We start from the raw sequence: 18,341 nt of genomic DNA on the forward strand, positions 1-18,341 counted from the left end.
ATACTTCTTCATCTTCTTTGTCTTTTAGCCTTTCTATATTATCCCCACCATATCTGTAAATTTCTTTACTGCCACCTCCCTAGCCTATATAAACGCATAAGCATGAGCGACACTAATAAGCAAAATAAGGTAATATTAAGAATTTAAGATGACATCTTCTATGGTCTCTTCAATGGTTTTCTGTCTCCTTCTTCTTGTGTTTCCGCATATGGATAAAGCCCTTGGCGCACAAGAGGAAGCCAAGAAACAAAGTGAGTCTTTTGGTCTTTTAGATGTTCCGAGGTCATTATTTAGTGTCATTTTACGTTAATTAGTTAGGTTTTTATTATTTTTGTAGTTGTATTTGATCCTGATTTTGGTTTGAGTTTTGGAACTATTCCGTACATAAATAAACAAATGAGCACTAAAATGAACAAACATTGACACATGTAATATATAATGTAATGCTTTTTGGGTGGTGCAGGTGCAGAAGAGATTTACCATCCTAGTGGCTCTATTGGCAGTGGGATTATCAACCGTATAAAAAACTGCAAATTACCTCTTTGTCATCGCGGTGATATCCCAAATGTCCCGATACCTCCTCCTGTCGGTCGGGTCCCCGCTATATGTATAAAAGACCCCGATTATTGTCGGCTCGTCGTTATGTGTAAAAAATACCCCAAAACTTGTCGCGCATTTTGTAAAAAATACCCCAAAAAATGTCGTCCTGGTCATGTCTGACATTTCCATAAATCTCCTCCGTTCCACAGGCCTTTGAAAGGCACACAAGGACCTGGTCATTGACCTCACTCTAGCTTTGAATGCGTGTGTGTGCGTGCATGTTTAATTTCTTATATTGTGGTTTAATTTGGTTTGTGGTTTCTGTCCTTGTTTTATCTGTGCATGTGTTTGTCATATTTTCCAGTGTTTTCGAACCGCTCCGTCGTTGCTATAATAAATAAAACTTGTGTTTCCTTTTGTGTTCAAGACCGCCTCTTTACTTACGTAGTTACGTTGGATCGTTCAAACATTTTCTCAACACTTTAGCAATAGAATCCATCTCAGACAAACACAATATTGAGAATGAAGTTTACACTGTCATTTGTATTCACCGATCGGATTCATTATAGAAACTGTGAAAAGAAAATATCATAGAAATCAAGAATGAACAATGAAATAAAATTAGTGAATTATAAAAGAGTTGTAAAAGAAAGGAGAAGTAAAGAAAATTAAAACAATTCTTTTTTGTAGAGATTAATAGTGATTAATTTGCAGTACATGTGTACGTAACGATTTTTTTTTTTTTTTGGTTAAATTACCATATTTGTAGTCGAAATGGTTCAACAAAAGCATCATAATGTATATAAAAAAAAAGGTTACTTAAAAAATCACATTAGTCAATTTAAAATCTTAACTCATAAAGCGAAAACCACATTCGCGAGAAAAGATCCTTGAAGCTGTTTTGGTTATCAGAAGAAGAAAAGAAAAAAAAAATCGAAACTTTAACTCTCAGATTGAAATCGAAAGTACGGATCTTTCTTCAAATCTGCAGGAACCCATTCATGATTTCGAAGATCTGTTTATCAAATCTAAGGTATAAAAATCAAAAGTTTTTTTTATCGCAATTTGTGATTTTGGTTTTCCAGATCAGAAGCTTCATCGAGTTGAGTTATATATGCTGTGTTTGCAGATCTGGGTTTGGTTTGTTAATTTGAACAAAACCCAACAACCATGTGCCATCAAAGACCAATTTTTCTAAGGTCTCTCGTGCTGTTGGGTTTCTTCCTCTTCTCTGCAATTGGAGAAGAATGCTCCAATACGAGCTCATTGGTTGGGCAAGAGTCTGAGTTCAAGATGTTACAGCACCAGCTTCGTGGGGTTTTCACTGTTGTTGATGATTGTTCGTTTAGGGTTTCTCGTTTCGATATGCTCTCTGGTTCTGATGTTCATTGGTGGGGTGCAAGGAGTGCTGGTTTCGAGAATATGACTAATGATGGCTTCGTTATCTCTGATCAGAAGCTTAATCAAACATTCAAAAACTCGTCTTTTATCGTTAGGTTGTTTGGTAATGTTACTTGGGATAAGTTAGGAGTTGTTTCGGTTTGGGATTTACCTACTGCTTCTGATTTTGGTCATGTTCTGCTCTCTGATGGAACTGAATCAGATACTACTTCTTCAAAAGCTGAACCACCTCCTTCAGAGAGCAAAGATGTTTCTCAGGGGAAATCTAATAGCAGCAGCGAGCTCTTTAAGGCTCCTACCATGTTTGATAATTGTAAGAAGCTTTCTGACAAGTATAGGCTTAGGTGGAGTTTGAATGCAGAGAAAGGTTGTGTTGATATTGGTCTTGAGGCTACAACTGGTTTACTGAATTACATGGCGTTTGGTTGGGCTAAGCCGAACTCTACATCTAACCTGATGTTGAATGCTGATGTTGTGGTTACTGGGATTAGAGAGGATGGCTTCCCTTTTGCTGATGATTTTTATATCACGGAGTCTAGTGTTTGCTCTGTGAAGGAAGGTACAGCTTCTGGGGTTTGTCCTGACACTGTGTATGAAGGGTCAGATTCAGTTGGTTCTTCGGTGAATAACACAAAACTGGTTTACGGGCATAGGATAGATGGAGTTTCGTTTGTTAGGTATAGGAGACCGTTGAATGATAGCGATAATAAGTTTGATTTTCCTGTGAATTCAACTCAAAACCTGACAGTTATTTGGGCACTTGGGGTGATAAAACCACCAGATGTTATTAATCCTTACTATCTCCCTGTGAACCACGGCGGCGTGGAATCTGAAAATTTTGGGCATTTCTCGCTTAATCTTTCTGATCATGTGGATGAATGTTTGGGACCATTGGATGCAGACAACAAGTATGATCAAGATGTGATCATTGCTGATGCCAATGCACCTCTTATTGTCACAGCTGGACCATCTGTGCATTATCCGAATCCTCCAAATCCTTCCAAGGTTCTGTATATTAACAAGAAAGAAGCGCCTGTGTTGAAAGTGGAGAGAGGGGTTCCTGTGAAGTTTTCAATAGAAGCAGGACACGACGTTTCTTTCTACATAACTTCAGATTTTCTTGGTGGGAATGCTTCTTTAAGGAACAGAACTGAGACAATCTATGCCGGTGGGCAAGAAACTCATGGAGTACTGGCGAGTCCGTCGGAGCTGGTGTGGGCTCCTAATAGAAACACACCTGACGAACTCTATTACCACTCGATTTTTCAAGAGAAAATGGGTTGGAAGGTTCAGGTTGTTGACGGGGGACTTTCTGATATGTACAACAACAGTGTTAATCTAGATGATCAGCAAGTTAAGTTCTTTTGGACCATAGTAGGGGATTCGATATCGATCGCAGCTCGCGGTGAGAAGAAAAGTGGATATCTTGCAATTGGTTTCGGTAGCGAAATGGCAAACAGCTATGCTTATGTTGGTTGGTTTGACAGAAACGGAACAGGGCATGTAAATACTTACTGGATTGATGGAGCATCCGCTTCCTCAGTGCATCCTACAACTGAAAATATGACATACGTGAGATGCAAATCCGAAGAAGGAATCATCACACTGGAGTTTACACGTCCCTTAAAACCATCATGCACTCATCGAGATAGACCAGAATGTAAGAATATGATCGATCCCACAACCCCTCTTAAAGTGATATGGGCAATGGGTGCTAAATGGACAGATGGTCAGTTGACTGAGAGAAACATGCACTCGGTTACAAGTCAGAGACCTGTCCGTGTAATGTTAACACGTGGGTCAGCAGAAGCGGATCAAGATCTAAGACCAGTCCTAGGGGTTCATGGATTCATGATGTTCCTTGCTTGGGGAATCCTACTTCCCGGAGGGATATTATCCGCTAGATATNTTTCGAGAATATGACTAATGATGGCTTCGTTATCTCTGATCAGAAGCTTAATCAAACATTCAAAAACTCGTCTTTTATCGTTAGGTTGTTTGGTAATGTTACTTGGGATAAGTTAGGAGTTGTTTCGGTTTGGGATTTACCTACTGCTTCTGATTTTGGTCATGTTCTGCTCTCTGATGGAACTGAATCAGATACTACTTCTTCAAAAGCTGAACCACCTCCTTCAGAGAGCAAAGATGTTTCTCAGGGGAAATCTAATAGCAGCAGCGAGCTCTTTAAGGCTCCTACCATGTTTGATAATTGTAAGAAGCTTTCTGACAAGTATAGGCTTAGGTGGAGTTTGAATGCAGAGAAAGGTTGTGTTGATATTGGTCTTGAGGCTACAACTGGTTTACTGAATTACATGGCGTTTGGTTGGGCTAAGCCGAACTCTACATCTAACCTGATGTTGAATGCTGATGTTGTGGTTACTGGGATTAGAGAGGATGGCTTCCCTTTTGCTGATGATTTTTATATCACGGAGTCTAGTGTTTGCTCTGTGAAGGAAGGTACAGCTTCTGGGGTTTGTCCTGACACTGTGTATGAAGGGTCAGATTCAGTTGGTTCTTCGGTGAATAACACAAAACTGGTTTACGGGCATAGGATAGATGGAGTTTCGTTTGTTAGGTATAGGAGACCGTTGAATGATAGCGATAATAAGTTTGATTTTCCTGTGAATTCAACTCAAAACCTGACAGTTATTTGGGCACTTGGGGTGATAAAACCACCAGATGTTATTAATCCTTACTATCTCCCTGTGAACCACGGCGGCGTGGAATCTGAAAATTTTGGGCATTTCTCGCTTAATCTTTCTGATCATGTGGATGAATGTTTGGGACCATTGGATGCAGACAACAAGTATGATCAAGATGTGATCATTGCTGATGCCAATGCACCTCTTATTGTCACAGCTGGACCATCTGTGCATTATCCGAATCCTCCAAATCCTTCCAAGGTTCTGTATATTAACAAGAAAGAAGCGCCTGTGTTGAAAGTGGAGAGAGGGGTTCCTGTGAAGTTTTCAATAGAAGCAGGACACGACGTTTCTTTCTACATAACTTCAGATTTTCTTGGTGGGAATGCTTCTTTAAGGAACAGAACTGAGACAATCTATGCCGGTGGGCAAGAAACTCATGGAGTACTGGCGAGTCCGTCGGAGCTGGTGTGGGCTCCTAATAGAAACACACCTGACGAACTCTATTACCACTCGATTTTTCAAGAGAAAATGGGTTGGAAGGTTCAGGTTGTTGACGGGGGACTTTCTGATATGTACAACAACAGTGTTAATCTAGATGATCAGCAAGTTAAGTTCTTTTGGACCATAGTAGGGGATTCGATATCGATCGCAGCTCGCGGTGAGAAGAAAAGTGGATATCTTGCAATTGGTTTCGGTAGCGAAATGGCAAACAGCTATGCTTATGTTGGTTGGTTTGACAGAAACGGAACAGGGCATGTAAATACTTACTGGATTGATGGAGCATCCGCTTCCTCAGTGCATCCTACAACTGAAAATATGACATACGTGAGATGCAAATCCGAAGAAGGAATCATCACACTGGAGTTTACACGTCCCTTAAAACCATCATGCAGTCATCGAGATAGACCAGAATGTAAGAATATGATCGATCCCACAACCCCTCTTAAAGTGATATGGGCAATGGGTGCTAAATGGACAGATGGTCAGTTGACTGAGAGAAACATGCACTCGGTTACAAGTCAGAGACCTGTCCGTGTAATGTTAACACGTGGGTCAGCAGAAGCGGATCAAGATCTAAGACCAGTCCTAGGGGTTCATGGATTCATGATGTTCCTTGCTTGGGGAATCCTACTTCCCGGAGGGATATTATCCGCTAGATATCTGAAACACATCAAAGGTGATGGCTGGTTCAAGATACATATGTACCTTCAATGTTCTGGACTAGCCATTGTCTTCCTCGGTCTCCTCTTTGCAGTAGCTGAGCTTAACGGGTTTAGCTTCAGTTCAACGCACGTCAAGTTTGGTTTCACAGCCATAGTTTTAGCTTGCGCTCAGCCCGTGAACGCTTGGCTAAGGCCTGCGAAACCTGCTCAAGGAGAACTAATCTCTTCGAAGCGGTTAATCTGGGAGTATTCTCATTCGATCGTTGGTCAATCAGCTGTTGTAGTTGGAGTTGTTGCGCTTTTCACTGGAATGANTAACACAAAACTGGTTTACGGGCATAGGATAGATGGAGTTTCGTTTGTTAGGTATAGGAGACCGTTGAATGATAGCGATAATAAGTTTGATTTTCCTGTGAATTCAACTCAAAACCTGACAGTTATTTGGGCACTTGGGGTGATAAAACCACCAGATGTTATTAATCCTTACTATCTCCCTGTGAACCACGGCGGCGTGGAATCTGAAAATTTTGGGCATTTCTCGCTTAATCTTTCTGATCATGTGGATGAATGTTTGGGACCATTGGATGCAGACAACAAGTATGATCAAGATGTGATCATTGCTGATGCCAATGCACCTCTTATTGTCACAGCTGGACCATCTGTGCATTATCCGAATCCTCCAAATCCTTCCAAGGTTCTGTATATTAACAAGAAAGAAGCGCCTGTGTTGAAAGTGGAGAGAGGGGTTCCTGTGAAGTTTTCAATAGAAGCAGGACACGACGTTTCTTTCTACATAACTTCAGATTTTCTTGGTGGGAATGCTTCTTTAAGGAACAGAACTGAGACAATCTATGCCGGTGGGCAAGAAACTCATGGAGTACTGGCGAGTCCGTCGGAGCTGGTGTGGGCTCCTAATAGAAACACACCTGACGAACTCTATTACCACTCGATTTTTCAAGAGAAAATGGGTTGGAAGGTTCAGGTTGTTGACGGGGGACTTTCTGATATGTACAACAACAGTGTTAATCTAGATGATCAGCAAGTTAAGTTCTTTTGGACCATAGTAGGGGATTCGATATCGATCGCAGCTCGCGGTGAGAAGAAAAGTGGATATCTTGCAATTGGTTTCGGTAGCGAAATGGCAAACAGCTATGCTTATGTTGGTTGGTTTGACAGAAACGGAACAGGGCATGTAAATACTTACTGGATTGATGGAGCATCCGCTTCCTCAGTGCATCCTACAACTGAAAATATGACATACGTGAGATGCAAATCCGAAGAAGGAATCATCACACTGGAGTTTACACGTCCCTTAAAACCATCATGCAGTCATCGAGATAGACCAGAATGTAAGAATATGATCGATCCCACAACCCCTCTTAAAGTGATATGGGCAATGGGTGCTAAATGGACAGATGGTCAGTTGACTGAGAGAAACATGCACTCGGTTACAAGTCAGAGACCTGTCCGTGTAATGTTAACACGTGGGTCAGCAGAAGCGGATCAAGATCTAAGACCAGTCCTAGGGGTTCATGGATTCATGATGTTCCTTGCTTGGGGAATCCTACTTCCCGGAGGGATATTATCCGCTAGATATCTGAAACACATCAAAGGTGATGGCTGGTTCAAGATACATATGTACCTTCAATGTTCTGGACTAGCCATTGTCTTCCTCGGTCTCCTCTTTGCAGTAGCTGAGCTTAACGGGTTTAGCTTCAGTTCAACGCACGTCAAGTTTGGTTTCACAGCCATAGTTTTAGCTTGCGCTCAGCCCGTGAACGCTTGGCTAAGGCCTGCGAAACCTGCTCAAGGAGAACTAATCTCTTCGAAGCGGTTAATCTGGGAGTATTCTCATTCGATCGTTGGTCAATCAGCTGTTGTAGTTGGAGTTGTTGCGCTTTTCACTGGAATGAAACATTTGGGAGAACGGAATGGAGCGGAGAACGTAGACGGGCTAAACTTGGCTCTTGGTCTATGGGTCTTCCTTTGTGTGGTTACTGTAGCGTATTTGGAGTACAGGGAACGAGGAAGGATAAGAGCGAGGAATCTGAGCAGAGGGAATTGGGNTGTGAACCACGGCGGCGTGGAATCTGAAAATTTTGGGCATTTCTCGCTTAATCTTTCTGATCATGTGGATGAATGTTTGGGACCATTGGATGCAGACAACAAGTNGGAGGGAAGATGGAGATTCAGTTAGAGCCGTTGAAATAATAGTAACTACTTTTTTTTTTTTACTGATTCTTTTTTTGTTTTATCTTTATTTTTTTCTTACATTACCGAACAAGAAAAAAGAAAAAAAGCAAGAGGAGTTTTGTCTTTTACTTATAAAATCCAACGGTCGATATATTGTATCTATGCATCAGAATTGTATACGTTTGAGCAGATTTGAGTTATATATATACTAGTTTTGAGTATTTCTTGGCTCGAGCCTTTCACTCTTTAGTGTTCAGCTTCGGTTTGTTTGAAATTGTCGGTTTTATGGTTGGTAACAGTTTGTTTTACAAGTTTTGCATGAAAATGCATAAAATTAACACTATTTTGCTATACCTTTGTAGAAACGATTTACGTTCAACTAATTTTTAAGAATTTATGTACAAAAGTGGTCAATAATTTTAAAAAGAAAGAAACAAATGGTAGTAGCTAGACTAATTTAGGAATCATAGTCGATAATGGGTTCACCTAAGGTTAAATTTCTGTCGATCTTCCAAGGCAAATTAAAAAGTTTAGCCAAAATGAATTTGAAGATCTTGTTCACATTTATGTTGTGTGTAGCACTTGAAAAGAACAATGATGCCTTCATCACCTTCGCGTATGCTCTTGCCTAATGTATCATACAAAACCAAAATAAATTAATTAACTTATCCCAAAAATTCATATACCATCATGAAAACGTAAAATATGAAAAGGGTCTCTAAATTGATTAAGTAATATGATTGGTATACCTGAGTGACAATGGTCCACTGAAGATTGGGTGGGAGACGAACGAAATCATCAAATTTTGTTCCTATTAGAATTGGAATGGCTGTCTGATACAAAGAAAACAAAATAATAAAATACCTTTAGAGAAAAGCATTACGTTGGAATCAGGTTCCAAAAAATTGTATAAAGCATTAAGCATTTCAACTAATAAAAAAAAGTTGGTCGACACTAAAGCAAACAAAAAATATGGGTAACGAAAACTTTTTATAGTTCTTTAAAGTATTATTTTTTTATTCAAAATTGACATCGAGGGATAGATGTATGGTATAACTCAAATCGAATTTGGTTTTTGTTACTTTCTAAAGTAAAAAATCCAAAGTAAAGAGACAAAAACAAAAACAAGAAAACAACCAAAAACATAAATAGATAGATCAAGGATCTCTATTAAACAAAAAACATAATAAAACGTACCGTGTTCCACTTTCTTGCTTGGCTATACCACCCGAAGACACTGCAAAACAAAACCAAACAAAACAGGACAAAAAAGTCAAGAGTTAAAAAAAAAAATTGATTACCTTTTTTTTAATAGAAAATTTATGAAGAAATTAGTAAACCTGTTAAGAGTGGAACGACTGGTTAGATCAAACATGAACAAGATTGCTACTGCGTCTTTACAAGCTATTGGTATATGATCTTTTGACCTCCTTTCATCACCTACAATAATCATTTTAATATAATCTCCTAATTAACAAAAAGTATTTGGCCAACACACTCCTCCTCACTAATTAACCACCAATCCATAAATCTTTTATTTAAATAAATATTAATCTGATGAAAGACTCACCTCCTACATCCCAAATGCTAAACGAAATTGTAACTCCTTGAACATAAAACGTTTTGTCCATCAAATTCAAACCCGTCATCTCCAAGAACCCTTGGTTCTCATCTCCAACATACTTTATCTTAAAAATATAAATAAATAAAGAAAAAACATACGAGAGTTAATAAGTTAATTAAGTAATATGATAAAACAGTAATTAAAGTTTAACAACAAGATTATTCCATACTTACTACAAAAGTAGTCTTCCCTGTTTGACAATCGCCTAATAAGCTGATCTTGAGACTAACCAAATCTGAATCCGAACTTGAACCAAACCTTCTACCGGAAGAAACAGTAGGTTCGGTCGTAGTTTCGTCGTCGAAGATGTCGCCGGAAGTGGAAGAAATCCGGTGAACGATTCGCCGGTAAAAAATAGGTTTTTCGATGATACTTGAACAAGAAACGAGTTTTCTCCAAAGAAACCTAAAAAAATCTCCAAAGATTGATACCTTCTCGATGATTCTCCATTTTATGTTCACGTGAACTATTTTCCGGCAGATCGGAGTCATCTTTCCGGCGATCTCATTGATTTTCTCGGCCATTAATGAAACAGAGAGACACAGAGAGATGTGATCTTCTTTTTTTCTTTTTTTTTGGCTTTCACAAGCTCACATCTTCTTCTTTTTCGCTTTGCTTTATGTTACACAGTGTATTTGGAAGTTATCGGTTATATGAAATTGGTAGTTGACCCGTCTTCTAGGGAAACACCGAAACTACCCCTAATTTGATGCGTTTTTTGCCTTTCGGATTTAACTTTTAAGTTCTTTGCGTGTTGTGATGGAAGGGTAATATAATCAATTCACGAGCTAAACATCTACCCATGGAGTAAACCCCAAGTGTACGTGTCACTGCTCACTAGTTATATCATTTGATTGTTCCATCATCTTTTGTTCTTTTGTCAACATTTGATTTGATTTGATTTTTTTTGTCACCCTGTCAACATTTGATTATTCGTCAAAAATTAATCTTAATTGATAGTATTGTCCTATAGTTTGTTCTTATTTGAATATTATTCATCTATATTATATGTTCATACAATGTTTTGTCATTTGCAGTGGCGGACTCATTTGATTAACTATTAATTCCAATGTACTGTATATATGTGAATAGAAAAAACAAAACGTTACATTCAAATGGACTGTTGTCGAAGAAGATAAAGCCGTTTCCAAATGGTAACTCCATTTGAAACACAAGGCACGAGAATCTTGAGAAACGTTCTGTTGAAGGAAACAATTTTGTTATTTTTTTTTGTCTTTTGTTTTAAATGTAAGTAAAGAATGACATACGTAAATAAAACATATGTGGTCGACCATCGATGTACTTCACGTTGGTTGGATCTATGTCACGTTCACTACTTAACTATTTATTAATCTCTAGAAGACTAGCTACAAGGGGTTAATTCAACAGTTTTTTTTTTTGGGTTTTCAATATTTACTTCCAATCTAATTAACATTTATATAAATTTGAATGCATGTTCGTTTATGAACAACTAATGATACAGCCACATCAATCAATTCGTAAGAAAACTATATTGACTATCAAGATCAATAGAATCTAAAAGTTTATGATTTTTTTTTTTTTGTCAAACTAAAAATTTATGATTTGAAAATCAAAATATTAATGTCATAGCTTTGTAGTTACTAAATAGGGACATTTCAAACACACGCACAATAGAAGAATCCGTTGTCGGCTTGTCCGTCTCGCTGCTTCTTTTATTAACACTTCTAGACCTTAATTTTCTCAGCAATATTTCTTAGTTTTCATGTTTATTATACGTCGATATATACATAGGGTTTAAATTTGATGAGAGACTTATACGTATTTCGAAACCATGATATAGTTAAAGCTTTTGTTTTGTATCTTGGACAATTTTCTTAAACAATTTGATATATTATATATATGATTGTCTCAGACGTATATTTTGTTTGGAAATGTAGAAAGAATCTAGATAACGTGTTTGTTGTCATGGAATCTTTATCTTCAATCTGAAACTTCGTCTAAATGATATAGTTAAAAAGTGAAAATCATAATTGTTTTAGTCCTGCCTTTATACATGGTCCAATATTATATATAGGTGTATACATACATATAAAGATAATGGTCTAACCACTAGCTTGAACCACCCAAATTAAAAATGTTTTTGATTCCGAATCACAATACAACACATATTTTTTCATAGAGTTCTGACTTACTTAAGTATATATGTTTATTGTAATTGGAGTTGGTTGATGATACTATATTAGTAATTTCTTTGTTGGTGGAGTCTAACATCACACAATATTTAATCTCAATACTTGTTAATAATTTGATATTTTTCTTAACCAAAATTTAATAAATTAATAAAATCCACTGAAATATGACTTTACTAAATCTTCTTTTATTAGCTGTACATTGATACGTAAATTAAAGAAATCAAACATCTTATCAATATAATACTCGTTCACTATAAACAACAGTTCAAAACTATCCACAAATAAATGATTTAACATATGAGCACAATATATAAGTATAACAAAATCTAAACTCCATTCCTCGGTAAGTTGGTTCAATATGTATATTTAACTATAGATATTGAAGATGAATCTCTAAAAGGTAATTTATATACAAAAATATTAAGAAAGAACCAATTGATGCGTTGGACCATGTGGATGCGCATCGAAAGGGACTTGATCAACTTATGGAACTCATGATGATAGGTCTTTGTTACCGAACATTCAAGTTCGATGATGTGGCTTGTACTAACTAACCAAATCTATTTAATTTCTTGTTTTTTTTTTTTCTCAATTACCAAAATCGGAATTATAGAAGACAAAGAGAATGCCAAAGTGCTAACGTACCTAAACTAATTTTCTCTATAATCCTCGAAAGCTCAGTTTCATCTACTTTTCTTTATTAGAAGCACATATTTTAGTGCGTCTATTCTATGTATCCACCCATTATAGTCATTTCATTTTAGGTGAATTAGCTAAAATCCCATAATATAGGGTGATGAACCTAGACAAATTAGATAACGTTACTTACTGGTTCAATGCAAAAACAAAATTGAATGTAAATAACCAAAGGTTCGTTTACAATTACATTGTTGGTTTGACAAAGAAAGCTTACATTGTGATTTGGTGTAAACCGATTCATACCGGATATACAAACCAGATGTGGCAGAGTATTAGGGCTAAATTTGCAGAGCTCTTCTTAACCAATGCTCTCATTGAGTTTAGAGAATCCAAGCTTCTTGAGTCTACTGGTTATCGGGTTAGCCCAAGCTCGATCCGGATTCCCGCATTTCACATCTACAATGTCCACAATATTCATTCTCTTCTCCCTTCTAGGGGTTCCTTGCAACGATACATTATCAGAGCCAAGCATTGGAAGCTGATGACTGCTTTTGGTATTGTGACCCTTTGGTGTTCTAACATTATCAGAGCCAAGCATTGAAAGCTGACGAGTGCTTCTGGCATTGTGACCTTTTGGTGTTCGAACATTGTTGTTGTTGTTGCTGCTGCTGCTAGCTTCATCTGATGATTTTCTTGGTTTTGTTCTCCTTGGAGTTGAAGAAGATGTGCCACAGTCTACTGAGACAGGGATAGTTGTTCTAATGGGTCTTGTTGTGGGAGTCTGAGGTGAAGGTTGTTTCATGGAGTCTAGCTCTCGAGTCATTAAAGTTGCAACTGTTCCCGTTGCTCCTATTTTTATCGATCCTCCTCCACCTTTGATCAGTTCAAGCTTCTGAACCATTATGAATGTTGTTCAATTTTCTTTCGCCTCTGCGACTCTCTTAGAGGATACCTTCTTGAGTTTTGTCCGGCTTCACGGGTCTGAGATCAAATCAGAATAAGCAAACAAAGCATCAATCTAGAAGAACTAGTAACCTTATTGCAGCATATCACAAAGCAAAAAACCACTTGTCACCAGGGTTTTGCAGTTTGTAAATGATGAATACATGGTTTTCAAATTAAGGTATATGCCAAACGATTCAGTAGCTCAAGTTTCTAACTTAGCTAACTTGGAAAGAACTAAGAATTCCATAGATAACACTAATGTGAAATGAACAGTCGATGTTGCAAAGCTATTTGCAAGCACAATCCAGAGGAACAAACCAATTTTTGTACTGCATCATAACTAAAGTCGAAGACTTTCAAAAGTACCAGTTTCAAGCCGTATCCAGTGGCTTTAATGTAAAAGAAGAAAGATGAAACCGAAAGCACTAAGATCAAACTCAATACGAATAAGCTGCGAAGAAAAGCATTAAAGCTATCTACAGGTACTAGACATGACACACTTGAATAAGAGCTTGGAAGCACATCATTACTATACCACTGGTTCTCTTCCTCAACTGTTTAGTAATTAGATGTTTCAACAGATTGATTGAAATTGAAAAGGTTGGAACTTGAAGCAATGTAATGTCATCAAAGAAACGAATCTAATATCAAAAACCAATCTCTATCAATCTAAAGCAAGAGAGAAACACAGAGTTACATAGAGAAAAAGAAATTAGTGATTTGAAGTAAAACAAACATGAGAACGACATTTGTATGATTCAAAACTTGACCAGTCACATTCAACAGCGAAGAAACAAAGGGTCAAATTCACATACGAGCAAACACAAATTCCTTTAATTGAAAAAAAAACCCCAAGCTAATAATCTCAACAGATCACCAATGAATGGACTCACACACAAAAAAGCTTACCGATTTATATACGATCAAATGAGCAGAAGAAATCAAATTTCAAAACTTTTAGAACTCGGCGATGTAATTGATCGAACTGGATTCAGACTTAGGAACATCATTGAACATTTTAGGTATATGAATGGGAATAAAAATCAAAACTTTAGGTCTTTTGATTGGTTTTGAAATCTGAGGTTTCTTGTGGAGCGTGATGGATTAAGCAGCGACTAGTCAACGTTTCTTGATTACAGTGTAGGAGTAGATTGCTCAAATCATTTTTATTGGACTTGTAGAGTAATAATGTTTTAACTTTTTATGAACAGTGAAGGAAAATATGCAAATTATAATAAAACCCTTAAACTATTGAGTTTCTCACAGTTTTAGCCTTTAGTTATCAATCGTATCATATTTATACGTACTTGGAACTCTCTTTTTGAGTTAGAGAGTTTTAAAACTTGCCGACAAAACGTAGAAGTAGGTAGGTGGTGTAAAGCTCTCCGGCCAATTCAGTAACAAGTTCTGTTGTTTGCTAGGGTCGTGTGTTTTGTCTCAGGGAGAAGTGCGAAGAGATTAAAAAGATTAGACCTTTTGCGCTTTCATGGATTCGAAGTTGAGAAATTTCGTGATGGGTCTGTTTGTTATGACTGCGATCTTTCTAGGTTCTGGTGTCGACGCGTGGACTGGCGAGATTCGTGGTAGAGTTGTATGTGATGTCTGTGCTGATTCTTCAATCGGACCAGAAGATCATGTTCTTGAAGGTTTGTTTCTCTTCCTCTCTGATATGTGACTTCTCTTTAATCAGTTTTTAGTTGTTCGATTGTAAATTCTTTGGATTTAACTGTGTAGAGAACTCTGGCTTCACGTTTTCAGTTGTGGTTCTTTAGAGTGGTTACTGTTTATTTCGATAGCAGTTGTTTCTAGTGATTCTCACACATCAAATTGGTGTTAATTTTATTATACATTAGCATCATCTTACTGCAATTTTGGACTCGGAAGACATTAATTTAGTTATACAGATTAGTCTATGTGTTCACTTTATAGCCGAACTTTTATTGGTTACTCTTTGTTCTTCTTTTTTGAGCAAATAGTGCATATCTATGCAAGTGTGTGTCTGCAGTTTCTGCATATTCATATTGGGTTTCAGTAATTGCATAAACCAAATTTAGAGGGGTTTATGGTTTCTATCATCTCTTGTCTCTCTGGAACTTAATAATTTGGTATGTTCATCATCCTTGTGTTATTTGGCTTATGTTTTGTATTCATCCGATGGTGATAATGGTTTTTGCTTTATGTTATGCTAATCTTGTCAAGTTTTTCTGATTCATATTTTGTTTTTTGAAGTACTTGAATCAGATTCAGAAGTGACTATGGTTTGTATCATCCCTATGTCTCTCTGGAACTTAGTAATTAGCTTATTCATAATCATACTTTTCTTTTTCGGCTACATTTTCTTGGCTTCATATTCCTTAGACGCCACTAGGTTCACTCACTGTGTTTACTTTGAAGATGAAGACATGTCACACTATTCTGCTAGTCTAATAAATCGTACTGTTTTACTTTCTTAAACCAATGTAAGGTTGTTTTTGTTGTTCAATCGTTCTTGTGTGTGTATATATTAACAGGAGCTGAGGTTGCGGTTCTCTGCATAACCAAATCTGGAGAAGTAGTAAACTACCAAGCTTTCACAAACTCAAAAGGTGTCTACACAGTCGCAGAGACAATGCCAGAGAGCGAACGTTGGGACGCTTGCCTTGCAAGACCCATAAGCAGCTTCCACACTCCTTGCAACCGCTTACACCAAACCAATACCGGAATCAAATTCACTTACAACCGCCCTTCTGGTTACTTCCATGCCGTGAAACCGTTTGTGTATCGTCCCCAGTATGCACCTTCTTACTGCTGATTGAATAATTCAAAGACTCTTTGTAAAAATTCCTTGTATAAGTTGTAATGATGGAGAAAGATTGATAAACTATGTATTATGAAATAGCGTGATTAATGTCTTAATGATTTAAAGAATGAAGAATAAAATCGTAATCAGAGTCAAAGGCAGACTAGTCTCACAAGGCGGTGACGGGAGAGATAAAGAACGGGAGAGATGATGTTGAATAGGTCCTACTAATGACGTGTCCGAATGTTATAGGATGAACGACGTGTCTCGCGCTTTTATTGGAGGAAAAGACGAAAATATCCTTATGTTTATTCTTTGCGTCAGTCAACTGAAAAACTGAATTGTCCTTCTCTGCGACGAGGAACCCATAAATCTGGGAAATTAAAAAAAAAACACACAAATCGTTATGAGAAGTCGAGATTGAGAAGACGAGGAGAGGAGGAGAAGATTCTGATGAACCGTAGAAGAAGAAGAAGCTGAGAACGTGTTTTTGTCTGATTCTTTGCAATTAAGAAGATGATACATTGGTTGAAGCAGCTGCGATCGGCGTTTGGCTTCGCGTTTCTGTGGCTCGTTTGTCTCATTTACTTCACTCAGGTCTGTTTCATTCTCTGTTTCTATGACTCCTATGCCTCATCGCATTTTCAAATTCGAAGCTTCTGATACGTTTTTTTTTTTTGGGATGATCGCGTTTTCCTCTGTTTTTCGTGTGTGTTTTGAGATGATCACCGCACATTTGTTGAGATCGGTTTGGTTAGTGATGATTGAGGAGCTTAGGGTGTAGATATAGAAAACTGCATTTTTTTTGTTTTTTGTTTTTGCTGGATTGTGAAATTGATTTTGTTTTTTTTTTTTTTTTTTTTTGCTGGATTGTGAAATTGATTTTGTTTTTTTTTTTTTTTGCTGGATTGTGAAATTGATTTTGTTTTTTTTTTTTTTTGCTGGATTGTGAAATTGATTTTGTTTTTTTTTTTTTTTGCTGGATTGTGAAATTGATTTTGTTTTTTTTTTTTTTTGCTGGATTGTGAAATTGATTTTGTTTTTTTTTTTTTTTGCTGGATTGTGAAATTGATTTTGTTTTTTTTTTTTTTTGCTGGATTGTGAAATTGATTTTGTTTTTTTTTTTTTTTGCTGGATTGTGAAATTGATTTTGTTTTTTTTTTTTTTTGCTGGATTGTGAAATTGATTTTGTTTTTTTTTTTTTTTGCTGGATTGTGAAATTGATTTTGTTTTTTTTTTTTTTTGCTGGATTGTGAAATTGATTTTGTTTTTTTTTTTTTTTGCTGGATTGTGAAATTGATTTTGTTTTTTTTTTTTTTTGCTGGATTGTGAAATTGATTTTGTTTTTTTTTTTTTTTGCTGGATTGTGAAATTGATTTTGTTTTTTTTTTTTTTTGCTGGATTGTGAAATTGATTTTGTTTTTTTTTTTTTTTGCTGGATTGTGAAATTGATTTTGTTTTTTTTTTTTTTTGTGATTTTGGTAGGATTATCTCAGACTGTATCCCGATTAATGGGAAGAAGAGGACGCCGTATTTGGTGATATCGACTGTGCTATCTCTTGTGCCGTGGCTCTTGCTTGGTCTAGATTCAACCTCTCGAAGTTCCAGTCTTTATCTGATGATTCTTTTGACTGTACAAAATCTTGGATCAGCTATGGCTGATGTTGTGGTAGATGCTATGATAGCTGAAGCTGTGAGACTTGAAAAGTATGATTCTATGTTCTTTAGTTTCTGATAAATGCACACTTAGGATACTTAGTTCATTCGTTGAGTTGTATGTTCTTTAACTGTTTATATCAGGGCCTCGTTTGCTGGAGATCTTCAGTCTGTCTCATGGTTTTCTATGGCTGTGGGTGGAATATGCGGTAGTTTATTGGGAGGCTATGCATTAACCAACTTGAAGATAGAAACAATATTCCTCCTTTTCACTGTACTACCAGTGCTACAGTTACTATCATGTGCTCTGGTTGAAGAAATCCCTGCTAACAATGAACCAGTCCCCGAGATGTTGGATTCTAACGAGTTTGAAGAGAAAAGCAAGATGAGCAACGATGATAACTATCGAGATATCAATAAGTCCAATACAAGAAGAAGGAAGGGGCAGAAGAAAGGTAAAAAAGGAGGAGCTTCCAATGGAAAGTCTGAGACACATAAGAAGCAGTCTAAGTCTTTAGCTTCACAGTGGTTCCAGTCACTGAAAACAGCCACTTTTGGCTTGGTCCGAGCATTCAAGCAACC

The 18,341-nt window shown here is 37.0% G+C and overlaps 5 protein-coding genes and 1 long non-coding RNA gene across 7 annotated transcripts in view; 4 read left to right on the forward strand and 2 right to left on the reverse strand.

Moving 5' to 3' along the window:
* Positions 75-966, forward strand: LOC104761500. Its single transcript, XR_763206.2, has 2 exons — positions 75-251; positions 464-966. It is a non-coding gene; the product is annotated as an uncharacterized LOC104761500 (long non-coding RNA).
* Positions 1,376-7,946, forward strand: LOC104763462 (cytochrome b561, DM13 and DOMON domain-containing protein At5g54830-like). The gene is made up of 3 exons (XM_019240092.1): positions 1,376-1,573; positions 1,670-2,580; positions 6,078-7,946. Exons 2-3 carry the CDS (start codon positions 1,711-1,713, stop codon positions 7,944-7,946), a joined length of 2,739 nt encoding a protein of 912 aa, XP_019095637.1. The 5' UTR covers positions 1,376-1,573; positions 1,670-1,710.
* LOC104761501 (septum-promoting GTP-binding protein 1) lies at positions 8,304-10,194 on the reverse strand. 2 transcript variants are annotated; one of them, XM_010484588.2, is made up of 6 exons: positions 9,740-10,192; positions 9,513-9,630; positions 9,283-9,382; positions 9,140-9,179; positions 8,692-8,775; positions 8,304-8,570 (listed from the first exon to the last, which is right to left on the reverse strand). In XM_010484588.2, the coding sequence occupies exons 1-6, from the start codon at positions 10,088-10,090 to the stop codon at positions 8,400-8,402; spliced, it is 864 nt and encodes a 287-aa protein (XP_010482890.1). In that variant the 5' UTR covers positions 10,091-10,192; the 3' UTR covers positions 8,304-8,399. The 2 variants fall into 2 exon arrangements, 1 of the variants encoding a protein (XP_010482890.1); XR_763207.2 differs by having other exon boundaries at positions 8,347-8,570; positions 8,692-8,771; positions 9,740-10,194.
* On the reverse strand, positions 12,573-14,486 carry LOC104761502. Its single transcript, XM_010484589.1, has 2 exons — positions 14,234-14,486; positions 12,573-13,360 (listed from the first exon to the last, which is right to left on the reverse strand). The coding sequence occupies exon 2, from the start codon at positions 13,278-13,280 to the stop codon at positions 12,738-12,740; it is 543 nt and encodes a 180-aa protein (XP_010482891.1). The 5' UTR covers positions 13,281-13,360; positions 14,234-14,486; the 3' UTR covers positions 12,573-12,737.
* LOC104761503 lies at positions 14,674-16,252 on the forward strand. Its single transcript, XM_010484591.2, has 2 exons — positions 14,674-14,970; positions 15,835-16,252. The coding sequence occupies exons 1-2, from the start codon at positions 14,811-14,813 to the stop codon at positions 16,113-16,115; spliced, it is 441 nt and encodes a 146-aa protein (XP_010482893.1). The 5' UTR covers positions 14,674-14,810; the 3' UTR covers positions 16,116-16,252.
* The window catches only part of LOC104761504 (probable folate-biopterin transporter 4), a 6,090-nt gene continuing 4,164 nt past the window's right edge, over positions 16,416-18,341 (forward strand). The window contains exon 1 of the mRNA XM_010484593.2: positions 16,416-16,700. Coding sequence (XP_010482895.1) covers positions 16,620-16,700 — 81 coding nt within the window. The 5' untranslated portion in view covers positions 16,416-16,619. The remainder of the gene's footprint in view (positions 16,701-18,341) is intronic.

This window comes from Camelina sativa, chromosome 18 (assembly GCF_000633955.1).
Source record: "Camelina sativa cultivar DH55 chromosome 18, Cs, whole genome shotgun sequence".
In the NCBI taxonomy this organism is placed as follows: domain Eukaryota; kingdom Viridiplantae; phylum Streptophyta; class Magnoliopsida; order Brassicales; family Brassicaceae; genus Camelina; species Camelina sativa.